The 27971-nt window shown below is 35.0% G+C and overlaps 1 protein-coding gene across 1 annotated transcript in view; it reads right to left on the bottom strand.

Annotated features, from left to right (window-relative positions):
• Positions 1–27971, bottom strand: part of Sntg1 (syntrophin gamma 1) — an 826637-nt gene that overhangs the window by 18581 nt on the left and 780085 nt on the right. The window contains exons 22-24 of the mRNA XM_036179958.1: positions 15920–16072; positions 12882–12974; positions 9519–9629 (exon numbers count right to left, since the gene is read on the bottom strand). Coding sequence (XP_036035851.1) covers positions 9519–9629; positions 12882–12974; positions 15920–16072 — 357 coding nt within the window. The remainder of the gene's footprint in view (positions 1–9518; positions 9630–12881; positions 12975–15919; positions 16073–27971) is intronic.

Here is a 27971-nt window from a genome sequence, read left to right as displayed (position 1 = left end):
GCCAAGGACAACTTCTACACATCTCATTGAAAATGAAGTAATAAAGCTTGTTCCTATGTGGAACCTTCATCCCTATATTCTAGTCTCTTCAGTGTGGAAAGGTATTCCACAGAGTACCAAAAACAAAATGTGGACATTAGCCCAGGCACAAAACCTTTGATCTACAATCTCTCCTGGCTGCAATATGTTAGTGGCATGGAACCCATGGTGACCACTGCTTGACAAAGTTCCAGTGATTCGACATTATGGATCACAATTCTCTAGTACCTTTTAACTTTCATTTTGAATGATTCTCACTATGTGTTATGGGAGTTTTCTTATACTTTGGTGGAGGATGAAAATGTATACAATGGCAGTCTCCTTAAACAAAATAATTCTTTGGAAAAAACCTCTACCACTGTGGAAACATAAAGTATGTTAACTCTTTAATTACTTCCACACAAGAATCCCCTTGGTGAACTGCTGAATACACTAAAAATTGAGAAGTTAAAGATTTATGAGCTGGGCACACCTTTCCCCCCAAAGATGAAAAGGACACAATCAAGAAAAATAATGGACCCAGATCCAGGGCCTGAGGCCATTAGTGGAAAAAGTTCATTCAATAAGTAAAGAATAATACCCATGATTAGTGGCTTACTGGATGAATGGCAAGATCTGGTAAGCCTGACAGGGAACAGATTATGTTAAGAAGTCAGACTGGCTTTATCCCCCTCTGCCATATATAAGAGCATACATTAAATGAAGGAATCCGAAGGGTATGGTATAATAGAAAAATTGTAGGATGCCAGGACCTTCCCATTTGGTAATATATGAGGTGAGCTGGCCCTTATTACAAGACTAAGGCATAAAGGAATGCAGTTAAAAAAAACTCAATGGTTATTATGCTGCATGGTACAAATTTTGTATCATGTCCTTTGAGGAATGAAATAAATGTCTGACATCTCCTGCCCACAAGGTCTGGTGCTGTGCAGGAGGAAGTGTAAAAGGGTGCCTGGTGGGTTACTGAAACTTACAGAACTATAGACATTTAGATTCTTGATAAACTTACTGCTTTTTGATTCAAGAAAAATGCTGTAGTTAGGTTGATGACCACTTTCACCCTGGAATCACTGAGTATGCTTTCAATACTACTTGTGATTAAACTATAATGCAATTATAGAGTATATAAAGTGTAGCCTATTTTCAGTAAACAGGCAGCCATCCTGATTCACCCCCAGATTGTGTCAATCTCCTCCTTTGCTAGCTCTACCTCTCCTCTTTGGTACCTGAATACTGCTGGAGCTGGCTCTGACATGCTAAGGTAATGATGGCACACAACTTGAGGGAGTAGCCAACCAATGTCTTATTTGATGTAAAGTACATTATATGGGAAGGTATCCATATCAAACATTGCTTAGGTAACCAAGAACCAGAGACTAGCTAGCCCAAAGACCCCTAGGGTAACGCCATACTCTACTGGTCAAACAAACAAAAAACAATGAAATGATTTCTGATGGTTTTTTGAACTGCATAAACCAGTGCCTTATCCAGTCATCATCAGAGGGTATTCCTCTGATAGCAAATTGGTACAGATGCAGAGATCCACACCCATACATTATCTGGAGAGAGAGTCTGAATTAAAAGTCTCCATGAAATCCCTCCCCTCAGTGCTCTAGGGGAATCACATAAAAAAAAAAAAAAGGAAGTGGAAATACTATAAGAGTCAGAGGGGGTGGAGGACATTAGGAGAACAAGACCATCAGAATCATCCAAGCAAGATGCATATGAACTCACAGAGATTGAAGCAGCAAGCACAGGTCCTACATAGATTGGTACCAGGTCCTTTGCATATATATTATAGCTATTAGCTTAATATTGTTATGGAACTCCTGACTATGACAATAGGTGACAATATTTTGCTTGGTCTTGGGATCCTTTTCCTCCTGTGTGTTTGCTTTGTTCAACTTTGGTATGAAAGTTTTTCCTTCATCTTATTATATTTTATTTTGTTATGTTCGGTTGTTATCTCTTAGAAGCCTGTTCTTTTCTAATGACAGATAGAAAGGGAGTGGATCAAGTGGAGAGAGGAAGTAGAGAGGAACTGGAAGGAGTAGAGGGAGGGAAAACTATATACTGTATGAGGAAAATAATATATTTTCATTAAAAAAGAAATCTTGCTGGGCAGTGATGGTGCACACCTTTAATCCCAGCACTCAGGAGGCAGAGGCAGGTGGATCTTTATGAGTTCAAGGTCAGCCTGGGCTACAGAATGAGTCCAGGAAAGGCGCAAAGCTACACAGAAAAACCTCCTTGAAAAAAATAAATGAATAAAAATAAAAATAAGACAGAAATCTTTTACAATAATTTCATGTGCAAAAAGAAAGATAATTTTTTAGCTACAATATGCAAAGCAAAAAAAAATGATTTGGCAATAGAGGACCAACCAGGTGCTGCATTCCTCAATGGATATGAGTAGACTGGACTGAAAGAGGGCAGTGATGACTCACAATGACACACACAGATGTTATCAGGTTTCCAGGAGTTATCACACATCTCATGCCATATTTTCAACAGAACCAAGTGGTAAAAGATAAATGTGCCAAGCACACCCAAGTCCCCTCTAACATAAGACATGAGTAATAAGTAGTTTTCACTCAAAGGAGCCATTAAGAATTAGTCTCTTAACCAAATATGTGGTTGATCATTTTTTATTATGGAATTGGAATAACATAGCCTATTGGCTACATAATAGGAATTGTTGAAGGAGGAAAGAGAAGTAACAAGATGTTCCATACTAAGGAATGTGGAGTTATTGTGAGAAATGAGTGAGACTAGGGATTGAAGACACAGGATTGCATATTTTATGTGACCTCTGAGAAGATATGATGAAAGTAGCCATGGAGACACTAACTTTTGTGACTGGTATTGTCAGATGTTTGAAACTGTGTGACACCAGACTCCACCACTCAACATTTCTTTCCTTCCTTTTAGATCATAATACTCAGGTGAATTTTTCCAAAATCCTTCAATTAACTATGTGATTTAAGTGGAAAAAGAACAGAACTGAAGTGTGTGTCTTCAGGAAAGGAGGTGTTCTCCCAGCTCTCGGCCTTCACCATAGCAACTAGACACAAATTGTTTACCTAGTTCTGACTCTGTCAGAGCTACGTTTGAATCCTATGTTATTAGACTTCCTAGCCTGAGATAGGAAGTACTTCTTATCCATCATTTTATCACATTCTTTCTCACACCAGAAGCCCATACTGGAAATCATCAGGAGGAATTAAGATACATGGAGTAGTATCTTCTGCAGTAGTGGCTTGGTGTATTTAGTCCACCCTGGAATACTTCAGGGAGTTAGAAATGTTCAAAATTATTTTGACATCAAGAAACTGTCAATTCCAAATATTTGGTACTTTGTTTTTCTGGAGCTTGGTTTTAAGGCAGGAGAACAGGGTCAGAGCGAATGAAGTCAAGCCAGCCATGCACAAAATTAGCATGCTAGAGAAGCAGTTGGCAAAAAGTAAAAAAGAAGACTGGATAACCTCAGCTAAGGTTGAGCATGTCTGGCTTAAAGCCAAGGATAAGCACATCTGGCTAAGAGCTCTGGCACAAGGGTACTGAGTGTCTGGAAGTGACCTAAAGGCTCATCATAATGCTAATAAAATGCACACCACTCAGTATAGTTTTAAGATCATAATGGGATATGCGATGAATTAAGTTATACTTAGAAGAGCATATAACAGAGAAGACCTGAGAAAGTCCATGGTATACAATGAGCCAAAAAAATCATGCTGTGTGACATAAAAGCCCCCACAGTGGGGTCACAGATACTAAATATATTTCTTTTCTCTGGTCTGTTTACTACCTTGGAAGTGCATCTTTTTCTAATGAAGTTCCCCTTTTTCTGCTGTATCTGTGTGATTCTGTTAAGCCCTTTGTTTCAGGATATAGAAACCTATAACTTGCCTGGAGTTGCACAGTGTTTTCTGCATTGGATTCTCATGACCTGCCAGAGATATCTGTTCTCATTTATCCTTGAAACTGACCATCAGAACTATCAAACAAATGGCCACGTACCAAAGCTAGTGAACATCTAGACCAGACTCATACATCAGTGACTCTGAGAAAATGATCTGGAAATGTGTTATAATTACCCTTTCTTGCAGTGATTTCAGAACATGTTGTTCAGAAGGTGCTATGTATGTTTTTCTATAAATGTATATTCAGATTCTATCTATTGTGCATCCCTATTTATGACATTATATTTTAAAATTTGAAGAGACTTTTCCTTCTCTAAATAAAACAGGTGTGCAGTTAGAAACTGAAAATATAAATTAATGAGAAGAATAGTTGTCTAAGCAAACAGGGCACAGTAGATTAATCTTGTTTGTAAGATATTGTAAGATCTCTCAATACATGATTGAAACCACAGAAAGTCCTGGTTTCTTTGCATGTGTTCTCAACTTAAACTGTGTTGAAAAACTCAAATGGAAACAAAAGCACTGTTATCCTGAATAAAATTAATACCATAACAAAATAATTAAAAAGAATTTTAAAATCCTAAAACAGAACTACTTTTATTTAATATTTATAATAAACAAAACTTTTATCATTTTTATTATATTTTATCACTTATTGTCATATTTAATATGATAAGATTATTTCTATAAAGGCCCAGCAAAATCACAAATCAGTCTGAATTAAGCAAGTACTGTTTTTCTCATATATATACATACATATATATGTTAAAGTTAAGTTTATAAATTAAAGTAGTAAGTTCACAAAAATAAAATTAATAGAAGAGACATGGAACACCACCACATCTTTAGCATTAGCGCTTGCTGTAGATGGCAGCAAACATGAAGACCAATGAGCTGAAGGATGGGAAACAGTATATAGTGGGTTCTGTGCTGATTATGACTCACAGTATTTTGTTTGTTTATAGTTACAATTGACTAGGGTGAGGAAGGCCCAGTATTTTGGGGTGATTATATGTCAAAGAAACAGAGTAGGGCAGACAGATGAGGACTGTCATTCTCATCTTTGCCTCCATGAATTTACTGAAGGCTTCCAAGGACTTAGTAGATTTTCAGAGGGAAATATTGTGAGCTAATACATGAAAAGAACTAATATAATTTTTTTAGAATAGAGTGACTCATAAATGAAAGTTTCTTAGCATTAAGAGTTCCTTTTTTTGGATTTACTTAATTAAATTAAAGATTTATTGTATAAGGGCATTTTGTCTGTGTATATGTGTCTCTACCATATATATGTGTGGTGCTGGAGATGTCTGAAGAGGGTGTCCAATCTCAGGAAATTGGGCTTGCAGATGATTGTGAGCCATCATTTGGCTGCTGAGCATGAAACTTGGGTCATCTAGAGGAGCAGTGAGTACACTTAACTACAGGAGCAATCTTTCTATCCCCTCTTTAGGACTTTTTTTTTTTCTTTTTTTGAGGCAGTGTTTCTCTGTGTAGCTTTGCACCTTTCCTGGAACTTGCTTTGGAGACCAAGCTGGCCTCTAACTCACAGAAATCTGCCTGCCTCTGCCTCCTGAGTGCTGGGATTAAAGGCGTGTGCCACCACCGCCCGGCTCTTTAGGACTTCTTAAAGACAGAGGAGTCTGTTAGTTGGGACTTCTGTATTGGAAAGAAGGCTGAATTCTTTAGTTGAGCACACGGATTGTCGAATAGAAACCCATGGCTCTACATTCATTAGAGGTGAAAAGAAATGGGCTTATTACTCTATAGCCTGTGAATACTCATTTACACTCTTTTGGTTTCTGTGTACAAATGGATGGTACTGTAATTTAAGGTCTTGTCCTTCCTTTATACTTCAAAAATTGTAGAATTTAAAGCTACATTATGGTCTCAGAGCAATGTCTTCCATATAGAAATCACATTCATTAATTTTTTGCTTTTGCATCAAAGGACATACATGTATACTTACACTTTTTCTAATTTCTTCCTTCTAAAAGTTGCTAAAATAAAATGCTTTATTTCATATATATTTAAATGTATTTAGAATATATATATACATATAAAATAATTAATAATGATGATAATAATTTATTAAATGTGTTGTACCTTTCAAAATACTTAAAAAACAGCCAAAGGAAAGGGTGATTAGAATATTTAGTACTCGTACTCCCTTTATAAATGATGACTCATGCTATAAGAAAGGCAGGACTCAATTTCTTATCTACCTCAGCTAGTACACAATTTAAAATCTGTGATTTTTTCCCTGGAATTTATGATCTATTGCTTTTTAAAATACTATTGCCTATACGTTAACAAAATCAGAGAATATGAAACCATGGATAAGAGGTTTCATAGTATATGTGCAGATTGCTTCAATGATGTGCTAGAGTACCCCAGTATGCAGACAACTCTTAAGAATGTATTCCTAGGAAAAGTAGACGTATGGGCTCTAATAAAGAAGGTTATAGTCCTGTACCGCTCCTTACATGACAGGTGTGACATGTTATTGACACAGAGAGTGCCAATAACATGGGGCCAGTAACAAGTTCATTCTATACATACCCTTATATTAACCATATACTTATCTGTCTTTGTGAGTTATGTTAGCATATGATTATGTCAGTGTACTGTTTTTCTGTAAATTAAATTTTCAGGTATCATGACCACAATCTTGATTCCCATATGTTTAAAAAGAAAACAGAAATTTAATAAATTATAAGGGATTCCACTCCATGAAATCCAAGTAAGTTTTCGAGGACTTGTCAAAAAGGTCCTGGGAAGCTTAAGGAGACTTGGAAAACATTGGGGAAATTTATTACATTTTTAAGTAATAAAATGAAGACGCATGAGTTTGTGCTTTTAGAAAAAAAAGCTAGTGAACTTTTCCATGGTGATGTATCTCACACAGCTCAAAACAAAACAAAGAAACAAAGCTCACACATGTCATGTGTAAGCCCAAACAAATTCCCTTAAATATTTCTTAAATTTCTCACAAAGTGTTAAACACTATTCACAGGTTTTAATACAATGATGTAAAAGTCAATTGATTAGTGTCTCCAACCAAACATTTTTCCTTTATATTAACAAATAATAATTCAATAGCATGAGAAAGAATCATTCACTTTGATTAAGTTGAAATCTAGGGATGTTTCACTTTACACAGTTAGAAACAAAACCTTATGATCATATGTTATTCAGAATAGAAAAAAATGGCAAAAGTAAACATTCATTCATAATAAGCTATCTCAATCTATTACTAAAGGAATATATACCTCAACAAAATGGAAAAAAAAGAGGTGACAATGCAGCAACTAACACTCTGGTCAATGGGATCAGCGGAAAGCACAAAGACCATAAGTAAGGCAGCAATGTCTATGTCTACCATATCACTTTATACTTAGATGTCACTTCCTGCCAAAAATATTTAATCAAAACAAAGACATGAAGATAACCAGATAATGCAGGAAGAAGTAAATTTGTTGTTGTTTGCTGACAAAATGATCTTATAAGAAAGGAAATCCCAATGACCCCACCAAAGCCATCTAGATCAAAGTGTCACCTGCAGTAAAGTAAGCATCAAGTCAGTTGACTTGAATAAACATAAAAGTCTCTCAACCAATTCATAGATAAAGAAATGTGTGTGCATGTGATAGAGCAGCATTTAAACATGGAGTGAAATGCTGCTCAAAACAGAAAGGCAGCAGTTGTATATAATGCTGTCCATACATTAGACATTAGTAATATAATAGTAGAAGGGAACAGAGTATTGTAAGAATATGAGTAAGAATAGGTAGCAGGGTGGTGAGAGGATCCTCAGTGCTACTATGATGCAGTTAGTAAGAGGGATAAATAATGTGTTTTTAATGTGGGAAAACAAGTCAATTGGCTTTTATTAGGTCTATGTGGGAGGAGTAGATCAAGAACATTGCTAGTGAAGAACAAATGCTGCATCACAGTTTGCTGCAGTGACAGAATTATTTTGCTTTCTGGTGTGCATCCATTTTTACTTATAGTTCTCCAGAATGTATTTTTGAAATAAGTAATACACAGAAAATGCCTGGGGAATTTGTCACTGCTATTCCTCTGTCCCTGAAAGTTGAATGTGTCTCACTGTGACTCTCCTTTTTTTAAATTCCTTGTGTTTGTTGTGTATATTTTTTGAGATTATGTCTAACAATCAAATACTGCACTACTGTTGCAAGCTTACCCATATTAGAATGTGTGCTGTGTTTTGAAAACTTAAGAAAGCCATTCAGAGTTATCATAAATAAGTTTACATTAGTATGAACCTATAGCAACACCAAAAGTCATCATAAAGAGCAGTATAACTGCCAGAACTATGATGCTTCATTGATAGCTAGGGAGAAAAGAGAGAGCAAATGACAATGGCAAAGGCTGTGGAGAAAGGATACCACATCAGAATGAAAGTCCAGAAACTGTAAACTACATGAAAAGGCAGTGAAAAAGACATTTTCTAACCTGATGGGATACAAAGGCAAGGCAAGAATATGGTTACACCCATGCACTGGAAGTATGAAAAAGAAGGAATAAGTACATGAAAGCTAGGACCACAGTTTCTACTTCACCAAAGACAGATATAAATGTAGGAGAGACTTCTCAAGAAGGATGCAGACATAAGAGAGGAAAGGTAGAAAGAGGGCATAGGAAGATGTACAGGACGAAGCAGGGCTATCACCTTGTTAAAAGGAATGCTTGTGGTCAGAAAGTAGAATAGCATGGTAAGCAACTGCACAGAACACCACACAGAGCTATGCTTGGGAAGGCTTTGAAATTCAGTTTAAGACTCACCATCAACTTAGGGAAATGCTTTCAGAAATAAATTGAGGTAACTTGACTTCATAGAAGAAAAAATACATTGGGTTTCCATGGCACAGGAATAAATTTTCAATTTCTTCTTCAGAGAAATAATATTTTTATGATTTATTTTAACTCAAACAGTCTTAGTGGGAATATGGTAAATGAAATAAGTTAATTTTTGAATTTTTACAATTATAAATAATTATACATATGAAATTGTTTAAACTTTCTATAGAACTAATAAAATAGCTATTATATTCCAGATTACTATGACTTATATAAAGCAATGTGAAAAGCCATTTACTAACTAATCTTCTTTAAAACATAATTACTTAGCAATTATTTGCTTAAAAACATTTTCTTTATGAATTTGTACTTATATTTAAGATTTGATGGATTACTATGAATCAACTAGTTTTTTAAAAGTATTTTTTAAATTAAGAAACAGCCATATAGCTCCCTCAGGTCTTAGCATGCTGTTTTATTCTCACATAATTTTAGTTCATACCAGAGTAAAACTAAGACCCAGAAGCAGTCAAATATAATTTTTCTGGAATGATGCCTTTCAGTGAAAATCTGTCACTAGAGAATTAAAGTAAAAGTACTCTAAGATGAGAGGGATATTTCAAGGTAGACAAAGAATATTTGTATTTATTGGTCCTAAACCTTCTCCTTATTGTGTCTTCAAGACACTGATGTAATTGGAAATGTATTATTTGATGGGTTTCTTGTGTTTACCTTTGCTTCAATTTGTTTAGTATCTGGATTCTGAAACAAAAATTTGATTTTGCTTTTGCCATCATCTGAGGAGCCTTTAAGTTGAGAAAATTTATACCTCCATAGTACAGCCTAAAGGGAGACAGAAAGGGAAATGTAAATCAACAAAGTTAATGTCTGCATTCAAGTCAAGAAATTACATGCTTAATATATGAAAGTTAATCTTATTTAGTAATGTGTTCCAATATTAATATATAAATTTAAATGTATTTTTCAAAGGCTATCTTTTAATATTCAATCTATTCTTTTACATATATATCAGGTGGCTCCCATGTTTCTCAAAAACATAACATAAATAAATTTTTCACTGAGATAGGACTATTCCATCCCCAGCAAAATGAAATATGTCCCTGATAAAAAATCTCTACTCTATGATTATCTAATATTGGTCCTGAGAAAACAAGTTCAGTAAAAGTTTCAAGGTACACCTAAGAGTACATAACAAAGACTGAGAATATATTTGTTTCTAACTAAAGCATATATATAACATGTAATCAATATTTTTATTCAGTGCACTTTAGTTGAAAAAATAATCCATTGTATATCAAGGAAAACATTCCTACATTGCTGGTGGGAATGCAAACTTGTACAGCCAGTAAGGAAATCAGTATTGCGGTTCCTCAGAAGGATGGGAATCAAAGATCCAGCTACATTGCTCTTGGGCAAATACCCAAAGGATATGTCATTATACCACAAGAAGGACACTTGCTCAGTCATTTTTATTGCTGCTCTATTAATTATAGCCAGAAATTGTAAACACCCTAGATATCCCCCAACAGAAGAATGGATGAAGGAAATGGAGTACATTTACACAATAAAGTATTACTCAGCTCTCTAAAAACACGACATCATGTAATTTGTGGGCAAATGAATGGAATTAGGTAACAGCATCTTTAGAAGGTAACCCAAACCCAGAAAGATAAATATGGTGTCTATTCATTTACACAAGGACATTAGCCATTAATAACAAAGTTACAATATGTAGACACAAAGAAGTTAGACATACAGGAAAGGAGTGGGGTCAGGAGACATAGATCTCCTTGGGAGGGAAAAATGCAATAAAGGTTATGAGAGAACTGGGACTGGAAGTGGCACATAAATGGAAGGATCAGGTAAAGTGTGGGAAGGCAGATGGGGTTGGCTGAGAGATTGTGAATAGAGAGAGCTAAAACTGAGGGCCATTAGTGGAGTAGTAGGTTGTGGGGGGTATTGTGTTCCCTGAAATATTGTGTGTTCCCCGAAATAAAGTTATCTGGGGTCAGAGAGCAGGATGGCCACAGTATTAAACATGAGAACAGGCAGTGGTAGCATATGCCTTCAATCCTAGCATTTGGGAGGCAGAGTTAGCCAGACCTCTGAGTTCAAGGCCACTTTAGAAACAGCTAGGCATGGTGACACAGCCTTTAATCCCAGAAATCCATCCCTTAATCCCAGGGAGTGTTAGCAGAAAGCAGAAAGGTATATAAGGCCTGAGGACCAGGAACTAAGTTAGTTAAGCATTTTGGCTGGTTTAGCGTTCAGGCTTTGGAGCAGCACAGTTCAGCTGAGAGCAATTGGGATGAGGACACAGCAGCTTCCAATCTGAGGAAATAAGACCAGCTGAGGAACTGGTGAGGTGAGGAAACTGTGGCTTGTTCTGCTTCTCTGATCTGCCAGCATTCACCCCAATAACTGGCCTTGGGTTTGATCTTATTAATAAGGCATTTTAAGATCTCTACTATAGTAGGGAAACTTTCTAAAATGTATGAAAGCATCCTAAAGAAGTTTCTAAACAACAAGTATGATAGAGCCTCAACTGTCCATTTCTTGTCACCAAACAAAGCTTCTAGTACTGGGATTGTGTTACACCCAATTGAGTTGTTAGCCAAAGAGGCCACACAGAAATCACTAAACAATTTAGGTTATTGCCAAGAAAATAGGTTGCTCTTCACAAACTGACTACAAGGTCCCATTGCTAAAGACAATACCCACACAACTCATTGAATACTGAGAAGTAGAACTGGTGCCTACATAGAACTAAAAGTATTAGAAGGCTAGCTACATCTGGGGAATCTTAACTACTGAGTATACTTTAAGCATCACACAGAGACCACAAATTATGTGACAGAATACTGTTCTTTTAGTGTGTAATATTGTGTTTTACTGTGAAAATCAAGCTATCCCTAGTAATCCTTAGGTAGTAGGGACTTACTAAATGACAATCACAGATGCTAGATATTGAACCATTGCAATTTCTCTATGCATATGCTTGGTGTCTGTTCATGTGATTAGCTCAGCACACCATTCAATTGGCTTCATTCCTTAACAATCTATATTCTACTTTCCTCACCCATATTTGTCACTGTCTTATTTTTATAGATATTCTTTTGAAACCCTTGTGCACACATTAACTTGAGAGAAGATTAATAACAGATTATTCATTAATCCCTAAACTAGTGGGAGGCAATGTTTCAATTTAAACCATGCTAGAAAATCTTTTGATAAAGAAAAGGGTAGCAAGACACCTTCATGCAAATTGAAGCCCAATGCAGAAGCTGTATCATGGGCTAGGAAATGGGAACCAGAAGAGGTGGAGGATCACTTCCAACTGATAATAGAAATGTGGAGTACTTTAGCTGTATCACATGTTACCCCATAATCACAAAGACTGATAATTCTTATGGCATTTATTGCTGAGAAAAGTACATTCCTCATCCAAAGGGCATGAATTTTTTGTGAAACGTGAAAGCTATTACAATATACAGCATTCAGGTTAAGTAACAGACACTTGCTAGAATTTCCAAACACCTAAATTGCACCATTCTGTACCTAATTCTGAGACATCAAGTATAAAAATAAAAAAAAAATGTTGTCCTTACATTCATCATCTAGATTTAATTCAGGAAAGTCATGTAGGAACTCTTAAAAATCATTTATAAAGAAAGAAAATGTTCTCATAATTTGAAGCTATATTTTTTAGAAAGGATCTGTTATACATCTATCACCTATCTTTTATCCATCTATTACCTACCATCTACCTATCATATATTCACATATTATCCATATTCCATCTACCTATATATAACCTATCAAGAATATCTTTCTATATTTCTAAGCATATAAGGACAGAATGATATATATTTACTTCAGTATATTAACTGTGAAAACTCGAATTTTGTTTGGGAAAAACACATTAAAATGTAATTTATGTTCCATGAATGAAAATGAAGATCTTATATCTAACATATAATTATTTTGCATTCTTTAAGAAATTCAAATGGTTTTCACTCATTTTCAAGTGATAGTGTTGCCATTCTATTTCTCCTGCCTACTGGAACATATTACCTTTGTTGCTGCATCATAGCAGATAAAGCCTGTGCTGAAGTCAATAGTGAGGCCCATTAGGTGACTCTCTAGCACACATGCATAGGTCTTGCACTGAAGAAAAAGAGATTACTGTTAGTTTCCATGTGATTAATATAACCTCAATATCAACATCTTCTCCCTATGCATATAATACTTAATAACTGCCTGAGTGAGTTTCAGTAGTCTAATAATTCCTAACATGAATATGGCTCTATGTTTGATTCTCAACATCATAAATTTACTTGTAAATATTTTGGGAAGATGAGTAAATATAGATACTAAAATATAAAAAGGACATAAATCAGAAAAGAAGCATTTTTATATATAGTTTTCTAGTTTTCCTTAAATTTCATTTCAAGCTAAATTGCTATACTAGATGAACTATAATCATAATTAACATATGGGGGAGCTATTTCCTTCAGCATTTTTCAAATACCAATGCTTATATTGTATTTGTATAGTGTTTATATATAATATATTGCCTATCACAAATACCCATTCATATGATTAAAACCTAATTTGCATTAAAAACATAACTATGTACTAAATGGGTCTAAAAGTATGTGCTTGGGTATTATCGTATTTCCTTAATACATGGACATATTAGATAGATGCATTTAGTCATTAGTAATTTATTAAAACAACTATCAACATTAAGGAATATTCAAAGCTATAGTGTTTACTTTTTATTTAAGTATAATTGTTTGCTATTTCTTCATATCATCATTGAAAGAAAGATTCCAGGTGAAATTGGATTTGTTATAGTGCATTAGAATTTTCTCATAAAGTTCAACATTCCATATTAAATTACATTGTCTCGATAGTCATCAAATGGAAACAAATAAATGATATTAAGTTGAGATCCACTAAAATATTTCTGTATAACTTAAAATGTCAAAAAATCTGAGTGGATTCGATACATTTAAATAAAAAATGCTTATTTATTGTTTAATTGCTACATGTATGTAATGAGATGTTATTTTAGTGTGAAAAAGTAATAAAAAATTATTCTTTTATGGAAGCTCAAACATGAATTACTTGACAAGATTTTTGCATAATTATGTATTATACAGCATCCATAGGTAAAATATACATAGAATTTTTTTTTTTGAGCTAGAGATTGAACCCAGGGCTTTGCGCTTGCTAAGCGAGCACTCTACCACTGAGCTAAATCCCCAACCCAAGAATAAATATTTTAAAGACCTTCTGGACATAAATTTCTATCACCAGATAATGACATATATAGAATTAATCAAAAGTAACTTTAAGTAAGTGTAATAACTTTTTGAAGTTAATATACTCTCCAAGACATATTAAAAGAGGTAATTGTTGAATTGGGTTAGCATATAGTTATGGAACAAATGTGACCTTTACTGCCAAAATTCACTGACCCTGGTAAAATTATAAAGCCATTAAATTTAGGCTAACTGTAGTATAGTTTACATTATTTCTTTTAAGTTAGGAAACATAACATTTTAATTACATAATTTGTGACTTTTATGTTTCAACATTCACTATGTTTTCTAAAATTTAAATTTAAATGATGAAATGGAATGTACTCAAAATGTGTGCTTTTATGGATCATACTTTTTCTAAATATGCTTGTATTTATTCTAAGTTTATTATAGGCTCAAAACAAAGTACAAATAAGCAAGTAAATATAATTTAAGATAGAAAATATTACTATGTAGTCCTTGTAATACAGATTGATTTCAAAATAAAAAAATTTTATTCATGACTTTTTCAATAGCTTTAATTAAGTTATTAGTTTTCTCCTATTCTACCTATTTTTTATTAGGTCATGTTTTCCTATTTATTGTATTTTGCTATGTTACTACAGGGTCTTAAGTAGCACAGATTGAATTCAAATTGGATGTAGTTGAGGATGAAATTCAACTTTTTTTTTTTTTAACCTGCCTTTACCTCCCAATTGCTGTCATTATAGGTATATCCTGCCACGTTCATATCTTTATTTTCTACCAAGTTTAATGAAGCTGAGACACTCACTTTATAGAAATTAAATTATGTTTTCCTGTTTAGTACATTCACAATGTCAAATATGAAAATAAAAATCTAAACTTTCCAACTTTCAACTTTTTGCAGATTTCTAGTGTAGTTAACAAAGATAAATTATGAAATACAAGACAATCCTAAAGTTAAATAGAATCCTGGTATCTTCCTTTCATTTCTGTCATCATTTGAGTTTAATAATAAGTGTCCATGTATGTTGGTCCTAGATCTATGAATTTATTGCAAGGGGCAAGAACCTAATTAACTTTGAATTTTGCTGTGACTTGCTCCAGGTTAAACAGAAAACCAATTCTGTGAGGTATCTCATTTCATGTTTCAATTAAAGGTTAAAATATTTGTGAAGTTTGATCTAGATATGGCTTCATACTAGAGAAATACAATTCAGTAAATACTGACTAGACACTTGTGATTCACAAAATGTGTTAGACTTCAACTCATAGAGGAATGAAGTAAGCCACCTATGACAAATCTTTTCAATCTTATGATGTGAGCCATCTGAAGAAAACAGTGAAATAGAGGGGTATTTTTGGTACAGTGGAAGAAGGGAGAGTTGCTATGGAGGGGGTCTGTTAGGTAGCCTTAGAAATGAGGAGGCTGCCCACAGATCAAGTAACTCTTGAAGAAAGCCTCACATACTATGAATTGTTATGAAAAGCACAGATGAAAGGGCAGCATCTAGAAGCTATGTGGCCAAGTCTACAGAATTGGAAACAACCTTATCAATAACTACAGCCAGAGCAATTTCTATATAGATTCAAATTATAGAAATATTTAATAGGAAATAGCCTACTAAGGCAAAATTATGAAAAAAAATCAGTGATTATTCAGATATGCCTATTCAATATTTTCAAAAACAGCCAAATGTTGGATATATTTGAGATGGAGGGAAACCTCATAGAACTGTGCACATGTATGTTGCAAACTTCAGTGAGTGGTTACATTTCCCTGGGTACCACACATACACACTGCACTCCACAGGCTCTTACCTGTATCCGCTCCACTTCTAAGAAGGTGGCTGTTTGGAAGGCTCGTTCCCATTGGGCAAGGTCACTTTCTAACTCCACAGAGAAGTATAGATCCTCTCCACATTCAGACTGCAGAGTAAAGCAATGTTTCCGCTGATCCAGCAAGTCACTGTCCTGATGAAAACCTGGAGTTACACAGGCTGGCATACATCAACTCATATTCAGCAGAGCAAATGCAATACCAATTCTGCTTGATATGATGTGTAGATTACATAATACATGTGCAATTCTATAGTGTCATTTATCTAATTGAGAATGGTCACTGAAAACAAATTTCAAATTCCACACCTCACACCATCCAACAGAAGGGACTCTAGTTTCAGTTCTTACTAAAAAAAGAATAAATCAAGTTTTCAACACACAGTACTACTCTGTGATTGCAAAATGGCCTGACACACAACTCCTGACTTCCTTCCAAAGCTGTCTGGACACTGAAATGGAATAATGTTTATAATATTGTTGGTATCTAGTCTTTGATGGAGGAATAAATGCAAATGTACAGTCACTCAGCAATGGAAAGGCATTGAATCCTTGGCTTGGGCAATGATTCTGAAAAGAATATCTTAAGTTCTTTGCATCCCAATATGATAGTTATAAGTATGTACTGGGATGATAAAGGTAGTTACTTCCAGTATTATAGAATTAATTCTGACACTTGCTGCCAGAAGACTTTAGAGAGCTAAGAAGATGACATAGGATTTATCTAAAGGGAAAATACTGATGATAAAATGTGAGCTCACCCCAAAGAAAAATAGATGGCAAGCTGCTTTTGGTGATTTGGAGCAAATATTATATCCAAAGAGTGTCTTAATGACATATATTAAATAAAAAGCAATAAATATGATGGTATAAATTATTATGATTGAAAGTATATAACTCTGGTGACCTGAAGTTAGCTGTGGCTTTTCTTTATTTCCCAGATCTCTCAGGTTTTCACTCCTATGTCTGGCTCCATGTTTTTTACCTAATAAGACCATTTAGAAATTCACCTACATTTGACACTCCAACATGGCAAGAATTCACAAAAAACACTCTTGTCGCCTCACAGGCCCATGGCTGAAGCTGGAGCTGCATATGGCCAGATCTCTTTTTTTTTTCTCTCCTGGTGGGTGGTGGGTATCTCTGGATTCCCACCTCAGACTGCTACCACACTAGCTTTGAAATTCCCTCTGACTTCTACTGTTCTATGCAGTTGACAGACTTGGTAAATCACTTAAGATATATTAAAGGGAGAGAGAAGTTAAAAGAGATTTTTTTTCTGACATTAAAAAATGGGGAACATTTTTACAATGGAAGGAATTTGGTCTCTGTTTGATAACACACTAGGCAGTCTGAAAATGAAACAATTAAATGAGAGGATAATGTTGATGGGATGTATGTAACATCAATTATAAATATTATTTGTTTGATCATTTGTTTTTTTGGTTGATCATTTTTATTTTAGCATAAAAAAGCATTGGTCAATTTGAGTGCCAAGATAAAAGCTTTAGAAAAACATGTTAAAACAAAGTATGTAGAAATTCAGACCCAGACAGGAGAATTTAAAGGTAAACCTATCTCAGGATTGACTTTAGAAAAACCTGTTAAAATGAATTATAGAGAAATAGGACCCAGACAGAAGAATTTAAATGTAAAATTGAATTATACACTTACAGAGAACCAGCCTCAGATTGCCAGGCAGCAGACATTAATCTACCCGGTAACTATAAAGGAAGTGCCAAATGTTCAAGGAAGTGTATGAGCTAACCAGACTCCAGTGGAAATGTTAGATTTAAGGAGATTTAAAGAAGATATAGTATCATATGGTATGAATTCTCCATTTGTAAAGCAGATGTTAATCTCAGAGTCAACTTCTAATAGAATTATCCCTCAGAACTGGAATGAATTAATTACAGCAGTGCTAGAGGCCAGACCACCACTACAGTGGAGAATACAGTGGAAAGAGGAGGCTAAAAATGTAGAACAATGATGTGGGACTGGAGGTGTGGAAATTTTCCAAGATCAGCTTTTTGGAGAAGGTGATTATACTGATTTACAAAGAAAATGTTTTTATGGTAACTAAACCCTAATTCTATGCCACATGGCAGCCATGAATGCATGGAACATAATTGAGGAAGCAGGAAAAAAAAATTGAGTCAGGGACTGTAAGAGTGTGAATTGTTGAGACTAAGATTGGAAGAAGCACAGGGACAAATAGCCAAACTAATGGAAACATATGAATTACAAACCAAAAGCTGTGGAGCCCCCAACTGGATCAGGCCCTCTGGATAAGTGAGCCAATTGAATAGCTTGAACTGTTTGGGAGGCACCCAGGCTGTGGGACCTGGACCTGTCCTTAGTGCATGAGCTGGCTATTTGGAACCTTGGGCTTGTTATGCAGGGACACTTTACTCAGCCTGGAAGGAGGGGACTGGACCTGCCTGTACTGAATCTTCCAGGTTGAGCTGAATCCCCAGGGGAGTCTTGGCCCTGGAGGAGATGGGAATGGAGGGGAGTGGGGAGGGGGGAGGGAGGGGTGGGAGGGGGAGGACAAGTGAACCTGTGGCTGATAGGTAAAATTGAAACACAAATATAATTGAAAAGTAAAGAAAAAAATCCAAAGGGTTAAAAAAATTGAGTCATTTACAAAAGTTGTACAAAGCTGCAAAGAACCCTTCATAGATTTCTTACAAAGGCTGTGTTTAGCAATACATAGAATGATACCAAATTTAGAACCAAGAGATATAATAATTGATTTTTGAGAATGCAAATACAGCATACAAGAGGGTAATCGGGCTGTTAAAGGCAATATCAGCATACATGGAAGATTGGATCAGGGACACAATTAATATTAAGTCTCATGACCATGAGGATATGTGGATAGGACAGGTTATATCAAGAGCTTTGAGGGAAAATACTAATGTCAGATTATTTAATTGTGGTAAACAAGGTCTTCTGAAAAGGTACTGTAAATGCCATTCCTAGAAACATGTTTATTCTAAGAACAATGACAATAGAATGGCCGTACCTTCAGGATTATGCAGAAGGTGTGGTAAAAGTAACCATTGGAGCAATGAATGTAGATCAACAAGTGACATACAAGGTAATCATTTGCCTCTGACATTGGGAAACTCACTGAGGGACCTCTCACAGGCCCCTATGGCAAATTCAGTTCAGTACCTTCCTGCTATCATAGGAGAAACTCCTTCTCAGAGCCACTAACCAGATGCCTATTGTAATAAACCAGACTCCTTAGGGTGATAGAACAACTATAGCAGAGAGAACAGGATAATCAGAAGAAATCATAAAGTGAATTTTTTGTCAAACTTCTATAAATGATCAAAGACCAAAATTAAGAATCTGAATAAATTTAATTCTCTTGGAAGGTCTTGTAGAGACTGGTGTTGACATCACAATAATTCATTAGAATTTTGGCATCCAAATTGGCATCTTCAGGAGGTAAATGGTCAGCTGTTAGGGACTGGAACATTATCTCAAGTGAAACAGAGTACAAGATGGCTCGAATGGATAGGGTCAGAAGGACAGAGAGGAAAATTAAAGCCATATATGTCTAATATAGCTATGAATTTATTGGGACACAATCTATTACAACAATGGAATACTCAGATTAACATCCCTCCAACCTCCAAAAAAACCATAAATTAACACATGTTTCTGAGAGAAATACTAGGAGATATTATAAAGAGCAGTTACTGGCCATCCAGATTGTACAAGGACAGGGCACAACAACTGATGATCTTTCAAAGACACCAACAGCTCTACCTTTAAAATGGTTAACAGACAAGCCTGTGTGGGTTCAGCAATTGCCTTTAACAACAGAGAAACTGTAGACTTTAGAAGAGCTGGTACAAGAGTAGTTAAATTTTCAGTATATTGAAGAATCAACCAGCCCTTGGGATTCTCCTGTGTTTGTTATTAAAAATAAATCTGGTAAATGGAGAATGGTAACAGACCTTAGAGAAATTAACAAAGCAATTCTGCCAATGGGCTCTCTACAATCTATAATTCCTTTGCCTGCTATGTTACCTAAAGGATAGCCTTTGATACTTATCAATTTAACAGACTGTTTCTTCTCAGTATCTTTACAAGAAAAAGACAGAGAATGATTTGCCTTCAAGGTGCCTACTTATAATTCTCAGCCAGGTAAGAGATATCAATGGAGGGCTCTCCCAAAGGGAATGTTAAATAGCCCAACCCTGTGCCAATATTTAGTATGACAGCCATTGGAAGTAACATGTAAATAATTTCCTAAATCTATAATTTATCATTATATGGATGAGAATTTACTAGCTTATTCAAATGCAAATACCTTAGAAAGAATGTTTGAATAAGTAAAGAAAAATTTGCCTTGTTGGGGATTACCAATTGCTCTCAAAAAGATACAAAGAGGAGATTTTATTAATTATTTAGGACATAAAATAGGTCTACAAAAAATAGACCCCAAAAGGTGCAAATTAGGAGAGATCAATTGAATATAGACACTTACTGACTTTCAAAGATTATTTGGAGACATTTCCCATCTATGAACTGTTGTTGGGGTTAAAAAATGAAGAACTGAGTAATTTGTTTAAAACCTTACAAGGTGACAAAGATTTAAATAGTACAAGAGAATTATCAGCTGAAACAGAGAAAGTTGGCCTTGGTGGAAAAGAAAGTACAAGAAGGACATGTGCACCATGTGGATCCAAAGCTTTATTATACTTAGATTATTTTGCACTCTAAGAATTATCTTACATGAATTTTAATGCAAAAGGAAGATATTATATTGGAATGGCTATTTCTACCAAAATAAACAGAGTAAAAAATTAAAAACCTATGTAGAAAAGACCTCTGACTTGACTTTAAAAGGAAAATTGACTCTTCATTAATTAGCAGGAAAAGACCCAGCATAAATTGTAGTACCTTTAATTAAGGATGACATTGACAAATTATGAGTAGAAAGTGAACCTTGGTAAAGAGCTTTTGGAAATGGAAATGGAAATTTTTCAGTAATTTTTTATGGAGATATTAAACTATTAATACGAAATGAATAAAAAATTCATAATAAGAAATTGATAAAAAAACATCATGTAACAAACTCCCAGAAATAGATTATGTAATGAGCTATTAACTTTGAATTTTATCAATGCTACTCAGAAAGGAAGAACAGCTCTGGTGAGACACTGGATAATAGAAATAACTACAGAATTAAATCAGCCTATATACTTTAAAGATGTGCTGACTTCAGAATGAAAACCAGGATATGTATTACATTAGGCTCAAGGTTTTGTTTTTGTTTCTACAGGAGAATATAATCTGTAGATACCATCAAAATTGATAAAGGTTCAATTTGTACAAGAGATAACTCTTAATTAGAAGAGATGATAGCCCATCTTCCAGCATGACCATTCAATTTAAACTAACTTATACCACTAACAAATCTTTTCATTTAATCAGATATAACTTGCAATAAGGGAAACTCTCCAAAGTTGGGGTTGTGGAAGGGTTTTTGTTTTTGTTTTTCAGAAGAAAAAGGCTGAGGAATCTGAAGAACACTGGACAAATGAGACATCTGAAGAAAAGGGACAAATAATCCATTAAAAAAATGTTCCAAGAAAAAGATTAAGTTGGCCTACTGGTATATAACATATAAATGTCATAAGTCTTCCTAAATGTTTGTTTCTGCTTTTCTCTACAGAAACTTAACATAAGTGGTCTTTATGTAGTACTAGTTCCTTTAAAAAAATAAAGCTAGATTTGGAATTAGAGAATGGCTCTTAAAAAGAAAATGCAAAATCTCTGTATCATGTCAGAAGAGTCATCTGATATGGGAGAGCAGAAAACCAAAATTTAGGGATTATTCTATTGCCACTAATCTCATAATTCTTTGTTCTATTTTGATTCCTTAATCTTTTCTTAAAATATGAATTTTGTAACAAAATTTATAAGATTAACACATATATAAACTTTTGTCATGATATTAATTTTCCTATAGAGTACTAACTAATTCTAGGAAAAAATGGCTTCATTTAGCTGCCTATACATGTTTTTATGTTGGAGTCACTATCAGTTTTCTGCAGATACTCATGACCAGACCTAACAGAAAATTTGAAGCCTCCAAAAAGATGGGGGCTCACAAAGATGATTCCACATGGGTAAAAATAATACCACTAACCTGACAAACATCACCCAAAGATCAGCTTTGAACTACAAACTTCTCTGGACAATTTCCAGATGGCTAGATTAGATGATCCAGCCTTGTAGACTATTCGTGTGAGGACTTGAGATAAGCCCTGTACTTTTGCATTATATGGAGACTGGACAACAAGTGATACAGCTACCACTCCCAGGATATGATAATCCAAAATTTTTGTTTTCAGGAACACCTAAAGATGCCTTCACCCCCAAACAGCAGGAAACAATTTTAATAACACAATGCCCACATTCCCAAGAGGTGGGGTGGGTGGCTTTTGGTCTTTCAATGTGTTTTGGATAATTGTCATTGCCTAGGATGGTTGGTTAAAAGTTGTTACTATTAATAGTAAGAAAAAAAGATTAAACAAAGGAGATTAGATTTAAGGTTATTGTTTTTTTAAAAAAAGAAGAAAAGAAAAAAAGAAGATATAGATAAGAGGTAGATTATTGAATCTACTATGGAAAAAAGATATAGACATGATAGAATAAAGGGTAGATGTTTGAATCTACTCTAAAAAGAAAAAAGATAGGATATAGATATGATATAGATAAAATAGATTATTGAATCTACTCTTAAAAGACAACTACTAGCATTAAATATTTTATATTGGTTTGTTTTTTTGTATATTGTATGCAATTGTATATACTGACACAATTTTGAGACTGGTTTTGTTAGAAAATTCTATACATATATTTCTAATCTTGTTCAGGATATTGTACCTATGTAGTTCATTTCACAATGTAATGCAATTTGCTAATTCTTAAAAGTTATTATTACCAACTATTAGGATATAAAGAAATGGATGTTAGTAGTTAGTCATTACAATTGAACTTGTAGTCATATTAGGTATGTTTTCAAGGTCAAACAGTGATATATTTCAGATTTACTGGTCATCTTCCAAAACTTCAGAAATCTATAGAATATGGCATTTAAGATGTTTTAATAACATAGATTTTTTTTTCATTCTGTTTTCATGACTATGAGACATGTCTGCTCCTGGCAGCACTAATCTACTTCAGAAAAGATATGGACATTGAAGAAACTGCATATGGATTTAACTTTCATTGTGGCAAAAGTCAGCCACTGGGCAAGGAAGTGCCCTCCTACTGACTGCTGACAGTATGCTGTCCAAAATGGACAAGCAGGGGACACACACACACACACACACACACACACACACACACACGCAGGTGACTGCTGATCCTTACCAAGACAAGTGTGGTTAGAGCTTTGGCAACAGTCATCCTCTGAGGCCAGGACAATATGACACCATCACTGAAGTGACTTTGCAATCTGGAAAAGGCACAGTGCCTCTTCCTTTGAATGCAGCTGAGCAGGCAGTGGACCAATGGCTCCTTGTGTGCAACACAACAGTAGCTGGAACAGTTATTCTTGGGTGAGTGAATATGCTGACAGAGTCTGGCCTCTCAGTGTTATACTGGCATTTAATAAAGGAGATGAAGCCACTCACAAGCCGAGAAGAAAGGGAAGCTGAATTACAAAAATCCCAGCAACTTCCAGAATTTAAAATCCTGAGTCCTGACATGACACTGGTAGAATTCAAGTTTATCTGGTACATGAAAAAACTTGCACCAAATGTGTGGTAGAGCTGTAGGCCTTGCTTTACAAATGAGTTTATCACGTATGCTAAGCCTGTAGGCTAAAGATGATGATGCTCAGATTTTATAGAGAAACCTTGGGTGACTGTTTGATGTAGCTGGCTGTTTCTCTTATAACTTACATTTTGTGGAAGTCACTTGTTGGCACTTCCTGTTTTTCTAGGTGATATTATTTCCTTCTCTGGTTGAAGGGAGTTGAAGATTAGAAAGTTGTAGTTACAGTTTTCCTTGTTAAGTAATTTATTTATTTTTATTTTTTATTTATTTAATTTTTTTTAGAAAAGAAACTCACTAAAGAAGTATAAAGTGCATAAAATTGAAAGACATCATAGAAATAGGATAAAAAGTGAATAAGGTTTATTTTGGTCTTACCAAAATATGATAGATAATGCAATATTTTCACTGAATTTGTCAAATGCAAATGGACTAGACATTATTGATATATTTCTTGGTTGTACATATTATATAGTTATTGTAATTATTGTACATAGTTTTATTCTTATATTAGTTATAACATTTTTCTTTAGCATTAGACAAAAAAAAAGAAGAAAAAATGTGGTGATGTATTATGTCCCCCAATATACTGTGTCTCCCAATAAAACTTGCCTGATGATCAGAGGAAAAAAAAAATAGTCACTAAGCAGAGGTCAGTCAATGGTTTTGGGAGGGGTCATAAGGGACACCATCTTAAGAGGTATAGTGATATTTTATTTGTGCTGAAATGTGGTGATATTTTATTTGTGCTTTTATAAATAAAACTTGCCTGGAGACCAGAGGACAAAGCCAGCCACAACACAGAAGTCATGCAGTGTTAGAACACACCTTTAATCCTATCACTTGGCAGGCAGGAATCTGTCTGGATCTCTGTGAATTCAAGGCCACACTGGAAATAGAGCGAAGTGTGATGGCACATGCCTTAAATTCTAAATCTAGTTAACCATGGGGGTCTGGAGGTCTGTAAAGACAAACAGGAAGTGACAGAGCTGGGCAGGAAAAGGAAGTAATGTAGCTGGACAGAGAGAGCAAATCAGAAGGCAGAACAGTAAGGCATATAGGCATGGGTAGACAGGAAATATCTCACCTTTGGAAGTTGTGGAGTTGGTGAGGTAATGTTAGCTGTGGCTTTCCCTATTTTCCTGATCACTCATGTTTTCACCCCTATATCTGGCTCTGCTTTTTTAAAAAAATTTAATAAGAATGTTTAGAAATTCATCTAAATAACCCTAGTGTATGGTACATCTGTATGGATTTGTAAGTAAGAAACATGAACTTAACAGTAGTTAAAAATGAGTTTAATATTTAACACAAAGTACAAGATTGTTCTTCCAGAAAGGGGACAGATTTGGCAGAAGCCCAAAGCAGAGGAGGATTGGGGCATCCAGAATCCCACAGAAATATTCAGAGGTACCAAAACCTCACAGGGTAAGAGATGAGGTCACTGTTCAAGCACAGATTTTGAACTTAACTTTTTCAACATTTTTTTTTGTATCCTCTATCTGTGTTGCCAGTATTTTATCTTATAGTTTAACTTTTTTAAAATTAATAACCTTGGCACAAAATTCAAACTAAACATTTCAGTTTTAAGTCTTTGTCAATTTTTATTTATTACTTTGGTCTTAACTTGGTATATGTGTGGGGAGGAGTTTCTAGTGCTTGTGTGAGCATGAGTTCAACTCTGACATTCTTATGTAAAAAAATATTTATAATCACCTATGACCTCATCCAGATGCCAACCTCAATTCTTTTTCTGTGAAGTTTTTGTGTTTTGTTGTTTCATTTTGTGGTACAAAATCTACTATTGAATTGAAACTCACCCATTATATTTGACTGGAGGGCCAAACAAGTCCAGGGATCCTCTGTCTTTGCCCCTTCATTGCTAGGGTACCATGCCTTATGATGTAAATAATATTCCCTGTGTGTTAACATCCTTGCTTTAACATTGCTCTCATGTTTGTGCAGTAGGAGTTTTACCTTTTCAACTATGTTCCTAGACCCAACATCCATTTCCTTTAAAATTTAAAATGGTCAGCTTTGGCACTATTATCCAGGCAATCTTTAGAATCTCATAGTAAAGACAGAATCTTAAAGGGACTTTTACCATCTTATAGTCTCTTGGTGAAACCTAAGTACCTTGCTCTTTTCAAACCACCTGTAGCAACATTTGTTGCTGAGTGTTAAGCACCTTAGGAACAGTATTTCTCTAATCCAGGTAGCATCATTTCAGTAAGTTTGAATAATTGCTAACATCATTTTTAAAATATCTCACACTGTAAACTTCTGCTGGCATTTAAGCATTGGGTATACAGGAGAAAGTAACAAAAATAATTAGTGAGGTGAATTAATAGTCAAGGAAATGCTAAAAGAGAATATAAGAGAGGAGAAAGTTTTGTCTGAAGAAAAGTCATCACTGCATCACAAGCCAAGAAGATGCTAGCATTATGCCAAGAATCCTGAGCTAAGGCTGGAAAACAAGATAAATGTGATTAAGAATATTAGAACTGCTGTTGCAGAGAGAGGTGCAGATGACATCAAGAAGGGAAGAGCTGTAGAAAGGCAGAAAGCTGTTGATCTCTTCTGACAAGTTAAATGATACTGCCATAGCACCCAAAGTCTAGCTTTGTCTCAATACTGACTACCTTCATTAAGGGTCATGCATCATGTCATTTCATTTCTATCTTTTCTCTCTGTACCACTTCTTCTTCTCTTTGAATACCTTTAGTCATTATCAAGGTGCATACAAATAATGGTGTGTTCCTAACTACTTAAAATTATTTATTTTTTAAATAGTTTTTGATGCATAGTAGTTCTTTATTAATGTCAGATATCTCTACTATCAAATTTTGTATAGAACAAAGCATATCTGTGAATTTAACTTTCTATAATTGGTTCTGGAGACCCATTGCTCTGTATTTTATTAGAATGTGATATTTTGATCATTGGAAAGTACAAGTTAATAATGGTGATTGTAATAAAAATAAGTAACTATATTATGTGCACTTACATTCTGTCTCATGTGTGACTTCTCTAACTGAAGTATTCACTTTAAGTCACTGCCACTTTTTCTATAGACAATGGCCATGTGTTGAGCTTCTGATGTCTACATACAACAGACAAAGGAACAACTATTTTCAAATATAAATAATTATATTTTTCTAAAGCTTTATAATGTTACATTTTACCTTCATAGATTTTAAATAAATTTTGAGCATATACATATCACCAGCCATAAATTTTCTTTTTACCTTAAAAATGTGTAAGATTAAAGGAGAAAAAGCATCAAAAACTTGTCAAATTGTTCTGATGGCAGTTTCTGCATGTGCCAGTGTGGTTCTTTGCACCTCCAGTTGTCATTTCCCTAATCATAGAATTTGCTTCTCTTCAAGCTGATGTTATTCATAAAACTTAGAAGGATAAGTGAAGAAATGGTCACCACGAGGATAATTTTTTATTATTTTGCTAAATGTCAGCCTTTTGTATGTGACCTCATTTATCTGTTATTTGCCACTACTGTATTTTCTTGATCATTTGTTGAGTAAAGAAATGACTCAGCATTTGGATGCAAAGTGGATTTAATCAAACTTATTTTGTGGCTTTATTTTTTTTTTTTTTAGCTGAGGATCGAACCCAGGGCCTTGTGCTTGCTAGGCAAATGCTCTACCACTGAGCTAAATCCCCAACCCGTTGTGGCTTATTTTAAGGAAAAACTACCATGCATAAAAGATTCTTCCAGCCCCAGCTCTCATCAGACCTAGAGGTGATTGACTCTGTTCATACTCCTAGGACCCATTCCTGGGCCCCAGCTCTTCACCCGGGAACACCTCCTAACTCAGCCCCAATTGCCTGTCAGCAGGCAGGGCTCCTGCAGGAAGGCCCCTCCCTCACCAAGACCTCACAACAGACCCTGCAATCTACATACTGTGCTCCCATACAAATCCATTTGAGGACCCAGCTACTTTCTGAGGCTTGGAAACCAACCCCCAGCTCTCATCAGGCCTAGAGAGACCTCTCATTGGACAAAGATATGTCATTGGACCAAGAGTAACCTCAGGAGACAGGGAATCTGTCAGCTATCTTTAGACCGAGTGACTTTCTGAGTAGACTCTCCCACCTCTCATTGGACCAAGAGAGGCTTCCTGAAACATAGAGTCTGTCATCTCTGACTGGCACAAGAGCCCTGATAAACCCAAGAGTGGATCAGTAGTCATAGAATCAACTAGCT

Source organism: Onychomys torridus, chromosome 2 (genome assembly GCF_903995425.1).
Source record: "Onychomys torridus chromosome 2, mOncTor1.1, whole genome shotgun sequence".
NCBI lineage: Eukaryota > Metazoa > Chordata > Mammalia > Rodentia > Cricetidae > Onychomys > Onychomys torridus.
The sequence above is the reverse complement of the archived record's forward strand: the minus strand, read 5'-3'. Positions and strand labels throughout refer to the sequence as shown.